Raw genomic sequence first — 23073 nt, 5'->3', positions numbered from 1 at the left:
TTAATCTGTTTATAAAGTAGCATTGGCTCCATAGTTAATCATCACTGCTGTTTCTAGAAAAAATCATAGAAATACAGAACATTCAGCTGAAGCTGATAGGACCGGGAGGATCTCTCCAGTCCACCATGTCTCCATCACTCTCTGTTGCCTCCCTGCTATCCTCTTGTCTTCAGCAAGCTGTAACATAGATTGCCTGGCCCCTGGCAGCTTTAGTTTCCAACTCCAGCATTAAATACACATCTGAGTGACTAAGTAGGTATTAGGCAGTGTCTGGATGCAAAGGATACAGTGATGAACAAGGTGGGAAAGATACTAGCCCTCAGGGAGCTCATTGCCTAGTGAGAAAGACAGACGATTCAGCATGCAAAATTACAGTGAAGTGCTGAGCAGGGGCAGTGAGGCAGTACTATGGGAGCCAGTAGCTAGGAAACCTAATAGATAGCCTACCAGGGAGGGGAAGTTGAATTGAGAAAGTGAAATGTTTATTTATTTGTTTATTTTTATTTATTTATTTATTTTTTGTTTATTGCAGTAACATTGGTTTATAACGTTGTATAAATTTCAGGTGTACGTCATTATACTTCTGTTTCTGCATAGATTACATCATGTTCACCACCCAAATACTAATTACAACCCATCACCACACACATGTGCCGAATTATCCCTTTCGCCCTCCTCCCTCCCCCATTCCCCTCAAATGTAAACTGCGTCCTGAACAGTGTTCATCAAGTGCAGCAAAGTCAGGAGTGGGCGAGTATTCAAGGCGCAGGGAAAAGCATGAGCATATCCTGAAGGCAAGCGGGTACTTGTATTGGTTCCTTTGAACCTGCATATGACTTTGGATCAGTAATGTTGCTCGTAACCAAACTATACACACCTATGTTTTCAAACTGTATTAGCTCAACTTCAACCATTTAATTCAGTTGCACCCTCAAATCTCAAATATAACACATAGTACATTTATAATAAAAATATGAACTATAATGTAAGAATAATAACTTAGGAATCTGTTCTGTTGTCTATAAAATGAGCAATCATCCCTAACTTTGAAGATTGGTTCACATTATCAGTCTTCACAATAAATTGCTGACATAATTATTACTCTCCTAATTTTAGAGCTGACATTTAGAGAGGTAAAGTCTTCTCTAAGATAGCACATATCATTTTTTTTTTAAGATTTGGCTCAGGTGTTGTCTTTCCTCCCTTCTGGTTAAGTTTTCTTCCTCATGGGCTCCAAAAGAGCACCGTATGTAAAAATGAACCCTACGCATGACAGATTGATTGTAATAATTTTTCTATATTTAAGACATGTGAGTACTCTGTTACCCAGGGAACTACTTACCCGAGAGTCTCTGTTTGTCTTAGTCACCTGGTGTCTAGTGCATAGAGGGCACATAAAGATATTAACTGAATTAAAGTGGAAATTGAATGGAACAGAATATTCTGATCTCAAATTACACAGTATTTTTACCATGCTGGAGATGTCTCACAATAATATCTATTTTAATAAGAAAATAATGAAACAAATCTTTAAGAATTACTAATACTTTAATAATTTTGATAACTGAAAATTTGCCATGGCATGAAGTTTTCCTTATTTCAGATACATTTGAAACACTGTTCCAACTTTTGGTGTCCCTTGTTTAATTGTTTTGAAGAAAACTGTCAGGTAGCCCAAGAATACTTTCTCTCAAAGGAGGAGTGCAGTGAATAGTGTGTACTCAGTATTTCCTTTGACTTCTTTTACAAAAGGAAGCAAGTTACAAGGAAAATTACAGAGAAGCATCTCCTAGAAGGCATGTAATTTGAGGTAACTTACTTTTGGATGCGCAGGAATAGCAATCTTTTTCCATTCAAGCATTCAAAAGATAACCAGACTGTCATACTGCTAATTAAATAAGGCAAAGAAACTGAAACCAGCAAAATGAAAATCAATGTAGTATTATTTTTATTAAGATTTCTCTTAGACCTACACTGATGAAATAAATAATAACTCTTTAGAAATTACTAGAAATTATGTTTTATTTTTTAACAAAATTAAGCTAAGTACTTGCAAAAATACAAACCTCTTAAGAGGTAGGCAGAATGCAGGCATCCTTTTACAATTCATCCTTCAACTAGTGGAGATATTCCAAAATTTCTAAGAATATTTTGTCATGATTTCCCCATAGTTTGTTTTTGCTTTTGCTTGTTTAATAAGAACAAATAGAGTAACTGAGGAAGAATTATAGCTAAAAAACATTCGTGTTTATTTTCATTATGTACCATTTTAGAAAGTAAGAAAGATTAAAATGAGACAGAGTTACCCTGAAATTAGAATTGGTAAATATCCTTGCATTTACCATGTTATGTTCTTTTTCATTTAGAGAGCACTATATAATGATTAAAAAATTACAGTTTCCGTCTCCAGAATGTGAGGAGGCTTGAAGGAAAATCCCATGGTCCCTCTCCGTGTCTCAATCTTTCCATTTTTAAAATCAGGATAATCTCTCCCTTGCTTCAAAATAATGTGAAAATTATGAAGAAAATGCTAGTAAAGTCAATTTGGAGTGATAAAAGAAATACACTTTCCAGATGAATGAAAGATCGGAAATCACATGGTGATTATGCAGGAAATCTATTTTAAAATGCTCCTCAAGAAGAATATTCACTTATAAATAACCATCCTTCCCAATCACTGAGGAAGAACTGTGTTTCCTTGGTGACTGTTACTCATTTGTTGAAGCCTATAACTGGAGTTCAGGAATTTTGAATTTATCAGAATCTTGTTGGATGCCTACCTTGGGGTAGAATTCTACTATGCCCTGGGGTTACAGATGAGAGGAAAAATCCTCTGATTAATTTATAACCTATAGGGAAAGTCAGATTGTAAGCTATAATGTTAAGTGAAAAAAAATTATGTAAAGCCCCTAGCTAAGTGCCTAGAAGATAGTAAGTGCTCAGTTATAGGTAGCTAAACATAATTTCAACAGCAGTGAACCTACTGGTAAGCCCCCAGCTAGGTCCTTCATAGTTAGTTCAAGGCCTTTTTCGTTGTTTTCTCTAACACAGGGCTAACAATGTTGTATGGCTCTGTAAATGTTTGTTATATACTGCTGATGAAAAGTAACATAATCTTAAAATAGTCCAAGTGCTGCAGCATTGGTAGGGAAAGGAACACCTTTAAAAGGATATAAATATAAAATATTTTGGTTGATCACAAGATCATGCGTGTCTTAATGCATCTAACTACTTTAGTTTCTCAGGTTGCAGAACAGCATGGTAGGAAACCAGATGGTGTGGTGCTGTGTTTTTCAAACACTTCATTAACAATTTTTTGTTTGTATATTTAGTTTAATTTGTTAAGTTCAACAACCAGCTTTTGTTGATAATAGATTGACCATTACAAGTATATTAGACTTAGGAAAGATAAATTCATGAAATACTTTTTTCAGTTATACATTTCCTATTGAAATATTGTATATATATAATGATTTCCTATTGAAAATCACTATAAAAATTTGACAATGGCAGTGTTTAAGAGTTCAGGTTCTGGAGTCAAATAACCTTGGGATAAAATCTTTCATATGTGAACTTGGCCACAGTTTCCTCACCTGGGAAATGGAAATAATAATTGTGCCTTCATAACAGGAGCAGTGAAGACTCAATGAGATCATGTGTACAGAGACTAAGCACAAAGCCTGGCACATAGTATGTGCTCAATGAATGTTGGCCTTGTTATTGTGGGAAAATACATATTGGCTATACTTTCCATGCATCTTTAAATAATTGAATTACTCCCTTGTGATATTGATTAACCTATTTGTTTTATTTATTACCTTGTTTTTGGCAGCTGAATCTTCAGCTTAGAAAAAAATTACTTCTTAGAAAATTAATCAATGACTGACAGCTGAAATTTGTTTTAAAGAAAGGTGTCTTTCTCACCTTAAGAGCTTAATTGACTTGGATGAAGTTTTTGTTACATTATGAAACAACAGGAATGGTACTTCAAGAAAATCTATTAGAAAATGTTCTTTTGCTATTATAAATAAGCGGACTTAATATAGCCTTTATATGTATTTATTTGAGGACTGATCTAGTTTTAAAGAAAGATGAAAATATGCTTTATTGCTATTTATTTATGAACATTCTTACAATTTGTAGATTTGTTTTCATTTTCTAAGTTTTGGGGCAAAATTAATTCATGCTGTTTTCTCAATAGTATAAATTAGCTTTTTTCACTCATACTATTTATGGATTGGTACTCTAAGGAAAAATATACCAAGATTCATTATTCTAAACGTAGTTCAGTGTTTGTTTTATTGGATATATTAATTTACTTTCATTTATAAAATGACATTTTTAGGTGTATAGTAAACGATTTGTTTCACATCTCAGGTTTATAAAGTAGTGTACATACATATCAAATCCCTCCTCCCCCCAAAAAAAATGTTTGTGGAGCTATTTACTTGACTTCCTGGCCAGTTTTTTTTTTTTTTTTTTCTTTTAACATCTTGTCACAGTCAGGCTACATTCATGGAAGTATATTGTGTACATATGAGATTATCCACTATGTGTATTTTCAGTTGGAAAGGAGTTGAATGCCGCTGTTTTAAAGGGTTAGAGGGCCACTCATTCCTTCAGATCTTGAGAAAACTGGCAAGTGTAGCTGATATAGCTCAAAGTTTGGGATTGATGATGCAACTATCTCAGAGGTTTAAATAAAATTAAATGAACCCTCACGTATTGCCTAAGTCCAGTAGTGTGTTGAAGCCAGCTTGGACTAGCTCTTGAGATGCTGATTAAATTTTCAGGAATTTTGTGACCTGGTTATTAACTACATTATGAAAAATTAAACTATGTAATCTTATAGTCATATAAATCATATTAAAAACAACTATAACAAATAGTAAAAACTCATTACTTTGTAATTATTTATTTCATTTTTACATTAGCTATGATCTTGAGGTTATTTATGTCTATCACATCACATGTTGTAAATTCTAATTTCTGCGGTGATGGAAATGTTCTATAATACGTTTCCCACTAGCCACATGTAGTTATTGAGCACTTGAAATATGGCTAGTGCTACTGAGAAACTAAATTTTTAATTTTCTTTAATTATAATGAATTTAAATATAATTTTGAATAGTCACGTGTGGCTATTGGCTACCACATTGGACGTAAAAGTTTAGATATACTCTATCTTATGGAGTTTGGATACCAGGTGAATTGAGAAGTAACATTTGCTATATGGCCAGTACTTTTCTAAAGTGCTTTACATGTATTAACTCATTTAATCCTCATAGTAGCCCTATGGGATAGATATTATTCACTCCACTTTACAGTTTGGGGAGACTGAGGTGTAGAGATATTAAGAGACTTATTCAGTACCATACACCATGAGAGTGATGGAGGTCAGAACTCAACCCAGAAGTCTAATTTCAAAGCCAGATCTCTAAAAATCTTGCCCTTTGTGATAAAATTTACAAAATTTTGTTCAAATATCACTTCATAAGAAAAACTACCAAGATTGATTGAACCTGCTATGAAACTAAGGGGGAAAATCCAGTGCAATAAAAAGTTAAAAAAGCAGAACAAGAAAAGTAAAACAAAACAGGCGAAAGAATAGTATCAGTTCATAGGTCAGTGTATTGAGCAAGGTATTGAGTATGTATTAAACAGCTCATAAGTTGCACAGCTCGGGGTAATCATTCACATTCTAGTGCGTGTCCATGTTGCTATGTGTGTGGAGGAGTATGCATGCTTCCATTCCTTCAAACCCCGAGAGCCTTCAACTTGGTGTTGGGCACTGGTAGGGATTCAATAAGCATAGTTTTTTATTTTAATATTTGCATTTTGACAATTTTTTAAAAGAACACTTAAAGTTTCATTGAAAAATAATTAAAAAATCCTTGGGTTAAAATGTATACATATTGTATATTATTGGATAATTGTTACTTTATTTGCATACCATTGGCTAGAATTCGTGTCTGATATGTTCAGTGTCTCAAAACTAAACTTTCTCTTGCTTCTGCTGTTAAATACATTTATTTAGTTTTTAATTTCAATTTTGTACTTTTTTCTCTTCCAAAATTTCTTTTGTTTTTTAATAAATTCCAGTTTCCTGGTGAATTTCACATTCTTATTTGTTTTTTGGACAGGTTCATCGTAGTTATTCTAAAGTCTATGTTTGATAACTACACTTACTGGATTACGTATGCATCTCTTTCTATTTTCTTAGTTATTGACAGTTCTTAGTTCGTAGTTGTTGGCAGGCCTTGGCTTTTTGATCAAAAGCCAGACATTGTATATGAACATTTGTGGATGCTGCAGTTGACTTATTATCCTCCACAGAAGGTCCACCCTATCATTTGGTAGATAGAGTGAGAACTAATCACTTTCATTCAAATCAGAGGCTGAGCTGACCCAGGCTGGTTGCTTGTCTATGTCTGGTCTGCCCCTCTTGTAGAGTGTAGCCCTTCAGAAGTTCTAGCTGTGTGCTGGAATGTTTACTAGGGCTCTTCCTTCTTTAGCTACTCCTGCACTTCAGTTTTTGTTTCCTCTGGACCGTCAGAGTGCAGAAAGCTCTCCTCTGCTTTACAGAGAGTTTTTGTTTAGATTCTTAGCCTACTGCCTTATGCACTTAAGAATTAAGCTCCCTTTTCTGCACTTTCTTCTGCTTCCGGTTTCTGGCCTCTTTCATTCCCAAAACCCAGTGTCTCTCTACTCCTAAAAGATTGCCAGAAATCTCTCTTGCTGTCTCTTCTGAGCTGTGATCCTCTACAAGATTCTTAGCCTTCCTCCCTCTGCTAAGAAGTGGCCAATTACCTCAGGGTTAAAGTAACTCCTAAACTGTCATCTCACTTCTCTGCTGTTCCCTTTTCTCTTGAGATCTTGGCCCCTCTAGTCTGGCTTACTTCAGTAGCTCTCCAGTGCTTCTAACAGATTTTTGAAATGTTATCCTTTAAAAGCTTATCTATCGTAACCCGAAGCAGATGTCAACAAATTATTTTCTGAATGTCTACTATGTACCAGGTTAGTGCTAACTGCTGGTAGTACAGTGGTAGCATGTTGTAAAAAGTACCTAAAACTTATAGTTAATACGTTATATGTGTGTATGTTTTTATATATGACATATTCTCTGACTCGAGGAGATAACGTTCTACTGACTAACATGGAAACATGACACATAAACAGGTACAGCAGTAAATGGTTATGTTAGAGGCATACAAAGTATGCCATAGGAGCTCAGAGGAGGAGCACTTAACTTGGCCTAGATGTGAGAGTAGGGAAAGTGAGTCAGGAATGCTTCCTAGGGGAGGTGTGACCCCAGACAAGAATTTCAAAGATTGAGAAAGAGTTAGTCAAGTGTAAATTGTCATCTGCTTGGCCCAATATAACTTCTAAGTATGAAGTTATAATACTGAAAATGTATTGTTTATTTCTATTTAAAACACTAGGGGGTTTAAAACATTAAAAATATGTTTGAGGATATAAAAGTTAGTTTAAAAATGTTAACCATGACAACTGGTTTTTCCATAGGTGTTCAAAGCAATGAATATCCCACAAATCAGAAATCCTTCTCTGCCTCCCCCAGAAAAAATGCCTGAAGCCTATTCTGCAAAGATTGCTCTTTTTGGTGCTGGACCTGCAAGTATAAGTTGTGCTTCCTTTTTGGCTCGATTGGGCTACTCTGACATCACTATATTTGAAAAACAAGAATATGTTGGTGGTTTAAGGTAAGGCCTACAATTATTTCATGTTTATAGTGTCAAAAATGATGGAGTAAAACAATTATGAATATCATTGGTTCATAATCATATAGGAACTTCAGGCTCACAGATGGTATTTTAAATGTTCTTTTTCCAAATGCTCAAATTTTGATTTTATTATTCACTTTAAATTTGCAGTTGGCTTTAAGCGATATTTAAAAGTTTCTCTGTCTAGTTCTGTGAATGTAAGAGAAATCTTAGCAAAATATTTTATGGATGGAGGAACCAATCATATGAAAACTTATTTCATCACTGTGAATCTTTTCTTTAATGGAGATATATCCGAAAATTATGGAAATTAGAGATGGGGAAAACTTAGCTCCATAAAATATTGGGTGATGCATTTTGTTGTGTACAGACATGTCCTGCTCACATATTTTCAGTTTACAATCTCTTAAGTTTTGCATTTGATTACAATTATGTCAGAGTCTACAAAAAATGTTCCATTTTAATGTATGTTTCTGCAGTATTTATTTAATACATGCTTTATTCATATTTACTTTTAATCATTATCATTGTTGTAAACTAGAATTTGGTAACATAGTCTTTTATTCCCGTAAAGATTCATACACTGAAATGGAAAATGTTCACTTTGGGTAAGTGACTTTCAGATAGTCAAACCAAGCTTAGAAATTGGATGAGTTTGCTTTATTTAAAATAAATGGAACTCTATAGTAAACATATTTTACATTTGTGATCATAAAGAAATAAAATTTATTTTAAGTAGACAGTAGATATTGCTTAAAATAGTTGATGTAAAAATGAGAAAGAATTTGGGTGGTAAGTTGATAATATTACTCAATTTATTGTTATTTTCCCTAAATATTTCATCTTGCATCAGAAATCATAGATTATGAAATACAACCATTTGGTATATCTGTTGCTATACTTATTATTTAACTTTTGATGGCACTGAACTATTCTTTGAGCAACAGATTTGTTATTTAACAATCACAGAAAGAATTAAATCGACTTGTGACTAAAATTTGTGCTTATATTTTTTGTTTTATAGCACCTGTAAATATGTATCAATAAATGTGTAAATTTCAGTATTGTCAAATGACAATATGCTAAACCCAAGACGAGCTATCATTAATATAAAAGTCTTTGATGAATCATCAAGCAAAAATATCACATAGTAAAAAAGACTCTGTGGAAAGGATATGAAGCATAAACTGAAGAAAAAACAATATGATTGTCAAGAAATAATTATTGTTTTCTGTATTGATGTTTTACCACTATGAGTTTTAAGGGATTACACATATTTTATAAAACTATTTTCCTGGAAAGTAAAATACCTAATGTATTATTTTGCTGGAATGATTTAGACTATCTTTTTTAATGGCATTTTACCACATTAATTCCTTTATTAATTAGGAAAAACATAATCTATTAGCAACATATGTATAAGCCTTGTACATTTTTTTCAATTATACACATCAACGATTATGTAAGCTAATTTAAAAAGTATGAACTTAATTGTTGTGTACCCTAGTAGACTAGGAAAAATCTTTTTGCCCCTTAATTGCATTTTCCCAAGAAGCTTAAAATGGAACAAGCCCTGTTTGTGAATTATTCTGTGTTGACAATTTTGGTAGAAGATTATGATTCTTAGCGTCTTTATCTCTTTCTTAATTCAAATGCAGGATGGGCATTTTTAAATCATATAAATTGGCACTAAACTTGTTTTCATATATTTGTAAACACTTTCTACTGGGACAGAAATGGATTAATGACCAAACATGTTTCTTTTAAATTCTTTTTTGATTTATTTTCTTTTGTTAGCTTTTGAATCTTCTCAGTATCTAGGGAGAATATGAAGTGTTTAATCAGTCTCATTTGGACTGTCCCATGGTAGAGGCATTATGTGTCACTGTTACAGAATTATAAAAGCTGACATTGGAATTTAGCCAGAATTACAACCACAACACTTTCCTGTTAATTTGTTTTCTCACTTACATATGCTTCTCATTCTCTTATATCTTCAAAGTGGCTGAAAAAGATTAAATTAGCTTTGTATTTGAAGTCAATTGCTTAAAGAGGTGATGTCAAGTTTTATCTTTCCTTCTCCTTTGTATCCAAACAGATCCTTTTATCCCTGGTGAATTAGTATTGCAACTACTTTTTTAAAAATCATTAGAGTTGATGAATGATATCCAGGACTTAACCCCTATTGTATTGAACACAATCGATTGATTATTTTTTTTAAAGTTTTATTCAATTTATTTAAACTAAAAATACCCGAAAAATACCCATTTCTTTCACCACCCACACCTCCTGCAACCACCAATCTGTTTTTTGTGCCTTGAGCTTTTTTCGTTTTTAGATTCCACATATGAGAAAGATCATATGGTATTTGTCTTTCTCTGTCTGACTTATTTCACTGAGCACAGTGCCCTCAAGGTCTATCCATGTCATCATAAATGGCAAGATTTCATTCTTTTTTTATGGCTGAATAACATTCTATTGTATATAAATACCACAATTTCTTTATCCATTTATCCATCAGTGGGCACTTTTGTTGTTTCCATATCTTGGCTATTGTAAATAATGCTGCAATGAACATGGGGGTGCATATATCTTTTTGAATTAGTGTTTTTGTTTTCTTCAGATAAATACCCAGAAGTGTAATTGCTGGATCATATGGTAATTCAATTTATTTATTTATGTTTGTGAGGAAGATCAGCCCTGAGCTAACATCCAATGCCAATCCTCCTTTTTTTGCGGAGGAAGATTGGCGCTGGGCAAACATCCGTGCGCATCTTCCTTTACTTTATATGGGACAGCTGCCACAGCATGGCCAGACAAGTGGTGTGTTGGTGTGTGCCCAGGATCCGAATCTGGGAACCCCGGGCTGCCGAAGTGGAGCATGCACACTTAACCGCTACGCCACTAGGCTGGCCCCGGTAATTCAATTTTTAAGTTTTTGAGGAACCTCCATACTGTTTTTCATAGTGGTTGCACCAATTTACATTCCCACCAACAGTGCATAAGGATTCCTCTTTCTCCATATCCTCACCAATTGTTATCTCTAATCTTTTTGGTAATAGCCATTCTAATAGGTGTGAGGTGATATCTCATTGTGGTTTTGGTTTGCATTTCCCTAGTGATTAATAATGTTGTGCATCTTTTCATATACCCATTGGCCATCTATATGTCTGTTTTTGAAAAATATCTCTTCAGATCTTCTGCCCGTCTTTTGATCATTATTTGCTTTTTTGCTATCGAGTTCTATGAATTCTTTATATACTTTGGACATTAGCTGCTTATCAGAAATATGATTTTGCAATTATTTTCTTCCATTCAGTAGGTTGTCTTTTCCTTTTGTTGATGGGTGTTTTTTTTTTTTTGCTGTGCAGAAGCTTTTTAGTTTGATGTAGCCCACTTGTTTATTTTTGCTTTTGTTGCTTTTGCTTTTGGTGTTGGATTTAAAGAATTGTGAAGACCTGTGTCAAGGAGCTTATCACCTATGTTTTCTTCTAGGAGTTTTATGTTTTCAGGTCTTACATTCAAGTCTTTAATTTATTTTGAGCTAATTTTTGTATATGGTGTAATATAGTGGTCCAGTTTCATTCTTTTGCGTGTGGCTGTTCAGTTCTCCCAACACCATTTATTGAAGAAACTGTCTTTCCCCATTGTATATTCTTGACTCCTTTGTCGTTAATTAATTGACTACATATGCATGGGTTTATTTCTAGGCTCTCTATTCTGTTCCATTGATCTGTGTGTCTATTTTTATGCCAGTACCACACTGTTTTGGTTACTATAGCTTTGTAATATAGTTTGAAATCAGCAAGTGTGATGCCTCCAGCTTTGATCTTCTTTCTCAAGATTGCTTTGGCTATTTGGGGTCTTTTGTGGTTCCAAATTTTAGGATTGTTCTATTTCAGTGAAAAATGCCATTGGAATGTTGATATAGATTGCATTGAATCTGTATATTGCTTTGGGAAGTATGGACTTTTTAACAATATTAATTCTTCCAATCCATGAGCCTGGGATATCTTTCCATATATTTGTGTTATTTTCAATTTCTTTTGTTAATGTCTTTTACTTTTCAATATACAAATCTTTCACTTCCTTGGCTAAATTTATTCCTAGGTATTTTATTCTTTTCGATGCAGTTGTAGTGCAGATTGATTGCAATCTTTATTGATGCAATTGTAAATGGGATTGTTTTCTTAATTTCTCTTTCTGATAGTTTATTAGTGTAAAGAAATGCAACAGATTTTTGCATACTGATTTTTTTATCTTGCAGCTTTATTAAATTCATTTATTAGTTCTAACAGTTTTTGGACGGAGTCTTTAAGGTTTTCTATATATAATATGTCATCAGAAACTAGTGAGTTTTATTTCTTCATTCCAATGTGGATGCCTTTTATTTCTTTTTCTTGCTTAATTGCTCTGGCTAGCATTTCCAATACTATATTTAATAAAAGTGACAATGATGGACGTCCTTGTCTTATTCCTGATCTTAGAGGAGAAGCTTTCAGCTTTTCACCATTGAGTATGATATTGGTGGTGGTATGTTGAGGTACGTTCCCTCTATATCTGCTTTGTTGAGAGTTTTTATCAGAAATGGATGTTGGATTTTGTCAAATGCTTTTTCTGTATCTAATGAGATGATTGTATGATTTCTATCCTTCTTTTTGTTAATGTGGTGTATTACATTGACTGGTTTGCAGATGTTGAACCATCTTTGCATCGTTGGATAAATTCTGCTTGATCATGGTGTATGATACTTTCAATGTATTGTTAAATTCATTTTGTTGAGAATTTTTGCATCTCTGTTCATCAGGGGTATTGGCCTGTAATTTTCGTTTTTAGTAGTGTCCTTGTCTGGTTTTGGTATCAGGCTAATGCTGGCCTTATAAAATATGTCTGGAAGAGGTCCCCCCTCTTCTGTTTTTTGGAAGAGTTTGAGAAAGATTGGTATTAATTTTTCTTTGAATGTTTGGTAGAATTCACCAGTGAAGCTGTCTGATCCGGGACTTTTGTTTGTTGGAAGGTTTTTGATTACTGATTCAATCTTCTTACCAGTAATCGGTCTCATCAGATTTTCTGTTTCTTCATGATTCAGTCGTAGTAGGTTGTGTGTTTTTAGGAATTTATTCATTTATTCTAGGGTGTCCAATTTGTTGGTGTATAATTGTTCATAGTAATCTGTTATGATCTTTGTATTTCTGTGGTATCAGTTGTAACATCTCCTCTTTCATTGTTGATTTTGAGTCCTCTCTCTTTTTTTTTGTGGTGAGTCTAGCTAACGGTTTGTCAATTTTATCTTTTCAAAGAACCAGCTCTTAGTTTCATCAGTCTTTTCTATTATCTTTTTAATCTCTATTTCATTTATTTCTACTGTAATCTTTGTTATTTCCTTCCTTCTAGTATCTTTGGGCTTCTTTTGTTCTTTTTTCTAGTTCCTTGAGGTGTAAAGTCAGACTATTTATTTGAGACTTTTCTTGTTTCTTGAAGTAGGCATTTATTGCTATGAACTTCTCTTTCCTGATGCTGCACCAAATTTATAAAGTAATCAGTAGTTTTGCTTTCCTCCAACTGTGGCTTCTTTTTTCAAGACATGAGTTTAAAAAGATTACAGCACTTGACATTATGATAGCAAATATAAATAAAGATGGGGTTAAGAGACTGTAAGTGTACATGCCTATATATACTTTCTGATTTTATCTATTATAAAAATTAAAATATATTGATTATGACATTTTTATTAGATAGGATAGTCAGGGCAATGGTGTCCTTTGCTTTAGCTATTTCAAATGTTACAATATTTTCAGTATGTCTATTGCATTTTATATTGATTGACAATAAAGAGAAACAGAGTTTCAGTTAAATAGTAATAGCAATAGGAAATATTTTGAGAACGTGTGTGATGCAATTCACATTTAAAGTCTTGTACCTGTAACTTAATAAACTGAGGAAAGCTCTATCAAAGTATGACAATTGTGCTGTAAAAAGAATGGAAGGGAGTTATAGGCAAATTCCATTTATATGAAGGAATCATGAACATAGACGAAAGATGATTTTTTTTTTCAGGTTTTCTGGCATTCTGCTGACTGTACTAAAGGATTTATGGTTGCCACAAGAAAAATTTCTTTCAAAACTTTAGATTGTTAAAAGAGCACAGATAGAAGAATAAAAGTTTGTTTTCATAAGCACAGCAAACCTGGAAGTAATCATTCCAATCCATTTCTATCTTCTATAATTTTATCCCCTTTCTCACCATGCAGTCTTGAGGGTAATCTCATTTACTCTCATGGTTTCAATTACACCTACATGCAAATTACTTAAAAATCTATATCTGCCCTGACCTCTCTCTCTGTTCTGGCCATACATTCTAATCCTGGATGTCTCCTCTATAAACCTCTCCATACCAATATTGCTTCTCTTCCTGAATTTACTGTCTCAGTGGATGGCATTACCCAGACGTATGAAAGTTATTTACACTATTCTTCAATATCCTGGCAATTGTATTTTGTGAATACTTTTAAAAATGTCCTTTCACCCCTTCATCTCTGATGTCCTTAATATCTTACTTCCTGTATCACTGCAGTAGCCTCCAAATGGTTCTCTTTGCTTCCTGATTTATCTTTTACAAATTTATTCTCTTAGGCATTTCCAAATCTGATTATATCACACTTCTCCTTGAAATCTCTCAATAACTCCCCATAACCTAAGAGTTTCTGGCTTAGCACAGAAAGCTCTCCATGACCTGATGTTTACCTATCTTGTTCTCTTCCTTTCTTCCTTCAGTGTTTCTTGATCTCCTACTATGTGTTGGTCATTATCTCAGGCATTAGAGCTATAAAGGAGAACAAAGCAAAGTGCCTGTTCTCATAGGGCTTATACTCGAGGCAGACAATAAAGCAACAATAAACCAAATGCAGAATATGTCAGGTGATTATATATGCAAGAGTGCATCACTCTTATGTATAATATCATGTCCTAACTAGATGGAAAGCTCCTTTAGTATAGGACCTTGATTTTATACTCTTTAATACTTTGCATTTTCTATAGCACTGAGCATGGTGCCTTGCTGATTGATATATGGAAATTAATTGGATAATCAAGTTTTTAAGTCACCAAAGAATGAAAAGACTACATATACACTATGGAAGACTTTGCACTGAATGATCCAGAAGGTTCATCTTCAACAATGATTTATTTATTTTACAAATCAATCTCTATAATGCCTGGATATATCTCTTTCATTGCATGTACTACATTCTATTGTAATTATCTGTTTATGTATCTTTGCTCACCAGAATGAGACCTTATTAAAAGTGGGAATTTGGTCAAATTCACCATCAAATCACTGCAGCTACCATTGTGCCTGGCACTTTGTAAATGTTTGTTGAATGAATAAATGAATTGCTATTATGCATGAATATATGTAGACTTTTTATTACTATAAGACATTGAAGTTATTTGAGCTTACCTTTAGTCCTCAAAACTATTATACTATTGAAATTATTATATTTTAGACTCATGTTTTTTTTTTAAGTGCAGACAATGAGCACTGATATCAAATAGGATTACTTTTTAATGACTGTATCCTTTTGGGATGCTTATTACTTTCGTAGAAAAAGATTGGTTTACTATAAAAATGTTCTATAGATCACATGGAACTGATCCTGGAATATCCAAAACAGCATGGTAACATAAAGCTACAGATTTGAATTTGAACAAGCTAGAGGTCTAGTTGTAGAATATATACGTATGTATATGTATATATGTATATTAAACACTGTATACTTTCACGTAATTTTTGGTTTTTTAAGATTTTGTTTTCTTAGGAATTCAGAGAATTGTTAGTAGATAAATCAACTAAATACTTTCATAAACTTAAAAGTATTGGAATTGCTTTTGACTAATTGTTTACTGTTTTCCATTGTTTATAATTATTTATTTTCACATCAGTTTCTGCTGTAGCCCATGTAATATTTTGTCATGCATATAAAAATTTGAATGTCCTCACACTCACATTATGTGATATGAAAATAACCTTAGAAGAGATACTTATTCCTTTAATCCTATTGATCAATAAAGATATGTTGCATTTTTCTAAAATGGTGATTTTTCCATAAATACTTCTTCTTCCTTTTTTTTTTCAGTGCTTCTGAAATCCCTCAGTTCCGTCTGCCATATGATGTAGTGAATTTTGAGATTGAGCTTATGAAGGACCTTGGTATAAAGGTAAATGAAAAACATAACACTTACATGTGTATTGCTCGAAGAGAAAGAAGTAAGCTCTACATTAAAGATTAACAGCAAAATGTCACACATTTTAGGAAAGAACAATTAAAAGCTACACCAAGCAGAAGCAGAAAGATGCTTCTCCTTGCTTAGGGCATTTGTCTGTCTACTGTCTGAATGCCACTAGCCTGGAAAAGGGCAATCAATAGTTCTCATCTGGCACGCCTGCATGTGATTAATTGTCTGTAAGAAACAAATTCCTAAATTGCTTTAGGGGTTCAGTGCAGCTAATAGATTTGGTTTCTTTAATCACGTTTTTGTTTTCATGCAAGTTATGTGCACTCTGTAACATTTGTATTTCACAATTTGGAACAAAATTTCTTACACAGTTTTATTTATTATATGCATCATGTCAGTAGTCTTAATGTGATAATCCTTTCTCCACGTAAGCAGTAAATCAGCAAAATAGAAAGCAACAGCTTTGTATTTTTCATTGTTTTGAGAAATAAATATTGTGTTATTTTAAAGATGGTCAAAAAGTTCATACATACTTTCGGAATACAACTTTGGATATTCCTGTCATTTCTACTTATTAAGAATATTATTCTCTGGCTTTTCAGTTGAACATATTGCTATTTTTGTTTCAAAAATCTTAATTTTCCATAATAGATATAACACAATAGATTAATAAAGTAGTGTGATTTACATAATACATTCTGTAAGTACATGCAAAAGATATTTTGAAAAGTGACTAACAAACTATTCATGGCTCTTGTGTTTAGAAATAAAAATTAAAATAATCAATAAAAGGAGAAACACTCAAAACAATATTTTCTGCTTTTATATCTATAATTACATTTTATTGGCAGTAGTTGGGTGATGAAACATTTACACATAATCACTAAACAAAAAATCTTAGAGCAAGTACATAGTGCAGATGTGCCCAACTTTATGAAAACTTAGCGTTCTAAAATCATGTTCAAAATAGATCGTTTAAAGGTGATTATTTGCTTTATAAAAGTATATTCTGAAAAGCTCTTTAAATGTCTTTCATTTTGAATACAAGTTCTTACTTAAATCTCATTAAATGAGGAAATGATTACTGAGAATTCAAACTAATATATCAGGTGTTACTACCAACTGAAGATGAATCAGAAATTAATTTAAGGTACTTCTAAATTTATCTTATAAGCAATTGTAAAATTGCATTCAGTTTTTACAGTACCAGATATATGGCATAAATTAGGGCATATCCATTACTCTTATTAGGAAACATCAAGCCATAGTAGTCAATATACTGACTGCCAGAAAATATACATTTTAGCTACAGTCATGCCACTTTCTAATTTTATAGTCAGATGACTTTGACAGAGTCGGTTAATATCCCTAGCCTTGGTCCATATCTGTTCAAAGGTAAAAGTTTGCTACTACCATTTGTATAAATATAAACATATCTGCTTATATATACATAGAATAGCTCTGGAAAGACGTAGGAGTCTGATAGCATGGATAGCCTTTGGGAAGGTGTAGGAAGGATTTTATCACCATTTTGTACATTTGAATTTTAAACCCTATGAATTTATTATGTTATCAAGAAAAAATTAGAACCTAAATTAAACAGAAATTTAATACTGTCTTGTCCATCTGTCAGGTTGTTTTAAGATGTGAAGGAGATAAAAGTATTCAGGCTTGTATTGTAAGCGCTAAATTGTATGTGCAATTCTGAGGAGAGACAGCATGGCATCTTTTCATGTCTATGAGATAGCATTTTTAATTATATTGATTAAATTTAATTTTTATAGACTTTGAATACTCAAATTTTATTTAGTTTTTTTATTTTAATGGAGAAGGGGTATTACATTTTTTAATTGCCCTTTTTAAAAACTTATTTTCAGTTAATATATTGAATTATATTAATCTTTGCATTTCTGGAATATATCCATTTTTGCATTATGTTTTATTCTATCTGTACTTATAGAACAAGATTTGATTTGTTAGTCTTTAAAATTTTTCTTTTGCATTTACTTATTTATGCAATAAATATTAAAACTGGAAATATAGCAGGGAATAATCAAATACTGTTGCTGTCCTTATAGAGTTTCAAATTTACTTGAAAACCTGTTTTTGTTTTGCTTTATTTATTTTTGTTTGTTATTTTTGTGAGTTTTTGGTAATAGAGTTAACGCTAGCCTTATAAAAATAAACTTCTGAGCATTTCATTATTTTATTGTTAGTAAAAATATTGTTTTGAGACTTATCTTTTTTGCTAAATTTGAAAATTTTACCCTTCTGGCTTCAAAGCCTTTTTATGAGAGACAGAACTTTGACTTTTTTTTTTTTTTTTCATATCTTCCATGGTTGTTGGTCTTTCCACCTATTTTATTCTCATGTCAGTTCGGCCGATATATATTTTCCTAGAAAAAATATTCTGTTTCATTGAGACTTTTGAATTAATTAGTATAGACTAAACATGTTATTCCAGTATACAATGCAAATATCTCATCTGTATCTGTGATATTTTCTTTCACATCTCTAAACTTATACATTGCATTTTCTTAACTTTTTTTCTTGAGAAGACTAGGTAGTCATTTCTCTAGTTAAAGTATTCTTTAAAAGAACCAGCTCCTAGAGTTTTATGTTTGCTTATGCACTAATTGTTCACTTTATCTTTGTTAATTCTTTCCCTCTGCTATCCTTAAACTTGTTATTCTTTTTTTAACCTCTTGAGTTGCGTACTTATGTAATTTCATTTTTCTAGGTTGAATAATGAAACCATTTGAAATAATTAATTTCTTCCTGAATAAACTCTTGTCAGAATCCATATGTTTTCGTTAGTATTATTATTGTTATTTTTCTTGAGTAGTTTTAGTTTTCCTTTTTTCTTTTACACAGAGTTATTTAGGATAAATTTATTTTTCTTTTGTATTCTTGTGATAAAATTCACATTTTTCTTTTCACTTTTACTTATCAGCAGGATATACAACTTTTAATTTATAAAGTATATTCTCAATTGATTTCTCATCAAAGGATCATTTCTGGTAAAATAAAGTTATTTATTCTTTAGAAGAAATAGCCTCTTAGCTGTTATATTTTAATAAAATCTCTTGATTTTATAATAAATTTCCAATATAGATCACTGCAGATTATTTTTAAGCTTAAGTGGACTTTAATGAAGTCTCTTGTGATATTTGTGTCAAGCATTGTTACTAATCTTTTAAATTAAAAGCTCTTTGTTTGTTTGTCATGCAATTCAGAACTTAGGTGGACATAAATATTTTTGTTTCATAGTGTTTATAATATTTCTAATAACTTCATTTTCTAAAGGTAAAAATATAAATCTGCATAAAATCTTGTATTTTTTTAAATAAGCTTAAAAAATATATATGTATCTGCCATTTCTCAAAATACTTTGATATAATTCTATTTTCATTAAACTTATAGTTGCTAGGCATTTCTTCTGCTTCAAAATTTGAGTAAAAATATCTGAGATCTCTTTCTTGATAACCTCTTTACTTCATCTCATTTTTCATTACATTTATTGGAAGAAAGCATTTCCATTATTAAAGTATGTTATTGGAAAACTAATATAAAATCATATTGTAACTCTACCGGAAGGAGAGAAACGTGTGCATTAATAGCCAACAAAATAATTTTTGTGTCTAAAGAAAGCTAAATATTATTTTAAAAATTTCTCCATTTGATTTCCTATCTTAGATTCTGGAAATATTTTATCTATTTAGCCAAGTATTCGATCAGAAAAATGTAAGGAGCATGTGAATTGTTACCTGTATTTTTTTACAATAGGTATCACATATTTCATGTGAAGAAAGAGTTCCACTCCAAAAAATGTCATGAACTTTTATCCTACATTATAAATATTATTATTATATGTAAATACATATTATGGATATATGAAGAAAGTTTTCATCTAGTCCCAAAGTGGATATGGGATGGAACTTTGGCTCAAGGCTTGTTATATTCAACCCTTATATTGGAATAGTAATAACTCTTGTACTGAGCTTGAAGTGGAGTGAATTTTATTCTGAATCTAGCTAAAAAGTTTGAGTACCCAGTCATATATTACTAAAACCATTATAGGAAGGTATAATATATGCTGTAAGCCATATCTAAGAAAATCAAGATGGAAAACTATTACATATATAGAAGTGCAGGAGAATAAAAGGAAGGAAAACACAAACAAAATGCCCACCATGTGATTTTTCTAACATCCTAACTATTTAACAAATAATGTTAGGATTTCATGGTATATCAGCCACAGGAATCTTTTTGATGCCTGTAATTGTCTTGTAATACTAGTTTTAGTTAAGTTTTACACATCGCAGCCCAATGTCCCGAGGCATAATGTAAGCAAAATTTTAACTTTTTTTGTCAAAAAATGTTTCTCCTTATTCTTTCTGACTGAGAGTGGGTTATTGATTGGATGGCAAATGTTTGGGGGTCTGAGGCTTTTAGAAAAGGGGAATTTTACTGGATTCCCCAGCACAGATAGGGAAGAGTCCCGGTGCCTGTCACTCCACTGAATATTGTTATTATTGCTCTGTTCTAATTCTACCATGTAGCTACTGCCCGATGATAGTTATTCTCCATCTTACCCACAATGTCTGTCCACAGTATAGTGAAGTCTGCTGGTCCCAGTCCTGGTATGTTAACACCAAGAGTCAAGCTATTTGTTTTGCCAGTTTTCGATACGGAAAGGTATAATTCAACATTTTTACTTCTCCAGTTGCACACTATTGCCTACTGGGGTGGAATCAGACTATGGAAATATAAAATGTCTGTGTATCTTTCCTGTATGTTACAAACTCGGAGATATGTTTTCTCTGTTAGGGTGGAAGGACTGGAATGTCTTCATTCCCATTTGATAAATCACGTACTGCCACTACTAAACTAAACTTCTGCTGTGCATGCATACACACCTACCTCACCTCAGGAAGGATAAGAGGTCTTTCTTGAATCTTTTTGTTGAGGCAGTGGATAAACTAAACCTAAAGTCAAGTGTTCTGAGCATCACTTTCCCTAATTAACCCATTGGCAGGGCATTGCACTTTTCAACTTTGGAAATTGCTTTCTTATTCTATTTGCTAAAATTGTATTTAGAATGTTTGGACCTATAGTTTTCTTTTATGTCTAACCTTTTTCATATATTGGTATTAAGGTTATTTATTTCATAAAATAAACAGAACTTACTATCTTTCTTTATGAGCAGAAATATTTTAATAAAAGATGTATTCTTTAAAAGTTAGAATAAATTAAAATTCTAAAGCCTCAATATTAGATACACTTAATAGCATCTAATTCAACTAATTCTAATAGTAATGCTCATTATTAGATACTTACTATTAAACACTTTTAATAGTACATGTTTATTTAATGTTCTGGTTTATTCCATGGTATTTGATATGTTTCAGAGTTCTGAATGTTAGTTATTAAACTCACCTTGATTGTCTCATGCTTATAAACTTTCAAACAGTTATTCTATATGCCAGTATAAAAATAGAATTAGTATTTTAGGAAAACAAAGATGGCCCTCTATGATACAGTCCCGGTCATCATAATCCTCTACTTTCTCTCTCCATTCTTTGCTTTGCACTTTATACTCCAGAAATGCTACATTTTCAGTAGGTTCTATGCCTTTGAGGATGGTGCCAATTCTGCCTTTCATTCTCCTTGTAACCTCAAGAGACATAAGAGCACAGCTGTTACTCATGCCGGCTCTGCAGTCAGACTACGTATGTGACTTTGGTAAAGGTTGTCTAAGCTCTCTTGTCTCTTAGTATCACCATCTGTAAAAAGAGGATGCTGATACCACTTCATAGGACTAATAGTAAGGGTTAAATGAATCCATCTATGCAGTATTTAGAAGAGAGCCTTGTACTTAGTTAAGCACTCTATGCAGCTTAGTTGCAATTATTGTTTCATGAATAAAGTTTGTTCTTCCTCTATGTCTCAGTTTAGAGACTTTTGTTTCCTGCTGTCTTTAGAACCCAAAGAAGCCTGCCAGGAATTGTGCTTCCTTTTTTATGGTGGTAAATGAGAGCAAAATCTTCTACTTTAGAGAGGATATACTGGCACGTACCTGACAAGTGAACTCTCAAACATCACTCAAGTGGCTAGTCCCTGATAACGTAGGGTTCATCTTCTGCCCTCTGGAGTGCATGTGTTTTCATGAAGTCTCCAGCATACTAGCCACGTCTTACTCATACTGTCCAATCTGCATGACGTTCTCAACGTAATAGATCACTGTGATGTTCTGGGGAATGGCCAGATTGTTTCAGATTATATATGTTATTACAAAAGAGAGTCAACATATTCCTCAGGCAAAACTGTTAATGAATATTCTTATCTTTCCCCATGAATGTGAAGTGTTTCTGATCCCTTTTTCTCAGAAGCAGGATGGAAAAGTGTGCATTCCGCAAATCAGTGGCCACATGCGGTGTAGCTGTGGCCTTATTAATCTGCTCTAGCACAGTACCACATCTGTCACAGAAACTGCAATCAGGGCTACTCTTCAGTGAAGCCTGCAGTGGTTTACAGTCATTCTCCGGGAATCATCTGGTCTCTGCAGGGGCCAGACTGTTGAATTAGACAGAAATATAACATGGACCACCACCATCTCTCCCCATCCCACCCACTTCCAGGATACGATAGTGTGTTTGTTTTACTCTCTCGACTGGGGTTTCAGAAGTTTTCTGGCCTTTCCAATTATTGAGCTATTATAGCTCTTACTTCACAGACCAGAGAGCCAATGTGGGGATTACTTCAACTGACAAGTATGACAATTTTGATTATGCAAGTGAAGACGAGGGAATAATCACTGACTAGGTCTGAAACCTCAGTGAACCCACTGTGAGCCAGACTTTAGCCAGACTCCATTTTTTACCTCATCCCTGTAGGTCCCCACTCTTGCGTCTCCAAGTATTAATGTTAATGAAGAATCTGTGTCCAATGTCCTTAAAATATATGATTATTCCTCTTTCTTCAGTGTACAGTCACCTGTGTAAAGGCCATAGTTCCCTTTGGAGAAGGACTAGGGGAATCATTATGGTATTGATTTGTCAGGTTGTTGCAGAGTCCTTCTTCCTAGGGACCTGGC

At 32.9% G+C, this 23073-nt stretch overlaps 1 protein-coding gene across 2 annotated transcripts in view; it reads left to right on the top strand.

Annotated features, from left to right (window-relative positions):
- DPYD (dihydropyrimidine dehydrogenase) overlaps window positions 1-23073 on the top strand; it is a 776746-nt gene that overhangs the window by 216537 nt on the left and 537136 nt on the right. For both annotated transcript variants that reach the window (XM_058538603.1, XM_058538604.1), the window contains exons 6-7: window positions 7525-7721; window positions 15878-15959. In XM_058538603.1, coding sequence (XP_058394586.1) covers window positions 7525-7721; window positions 15878-15959 — 279 coding nt within the window. The remainder of the gene's footprint in view (window positions 1-7524; window positions 7722-15877; window positions 15960-23073) is intronic.

Source organism: Diceros bicornis, chromosome 4 (assembly GCF_020826845.1).
Source record: "Diceros bicornis minor isolate mBicDic1 chromosome 4, mDicBic1.mat.cur, whole genome shotgun sequence".
NCBI lineage: Eukaryota > Metazoa > Chordata > Mammalia > Perissodactyla > Rhinocerotidae > Diceros > Diceros bicornis.
Note: the sequence above shows the minus strand (reverse complement) of the source record. Positions and strands in the feature narration are given on the sequence as shown.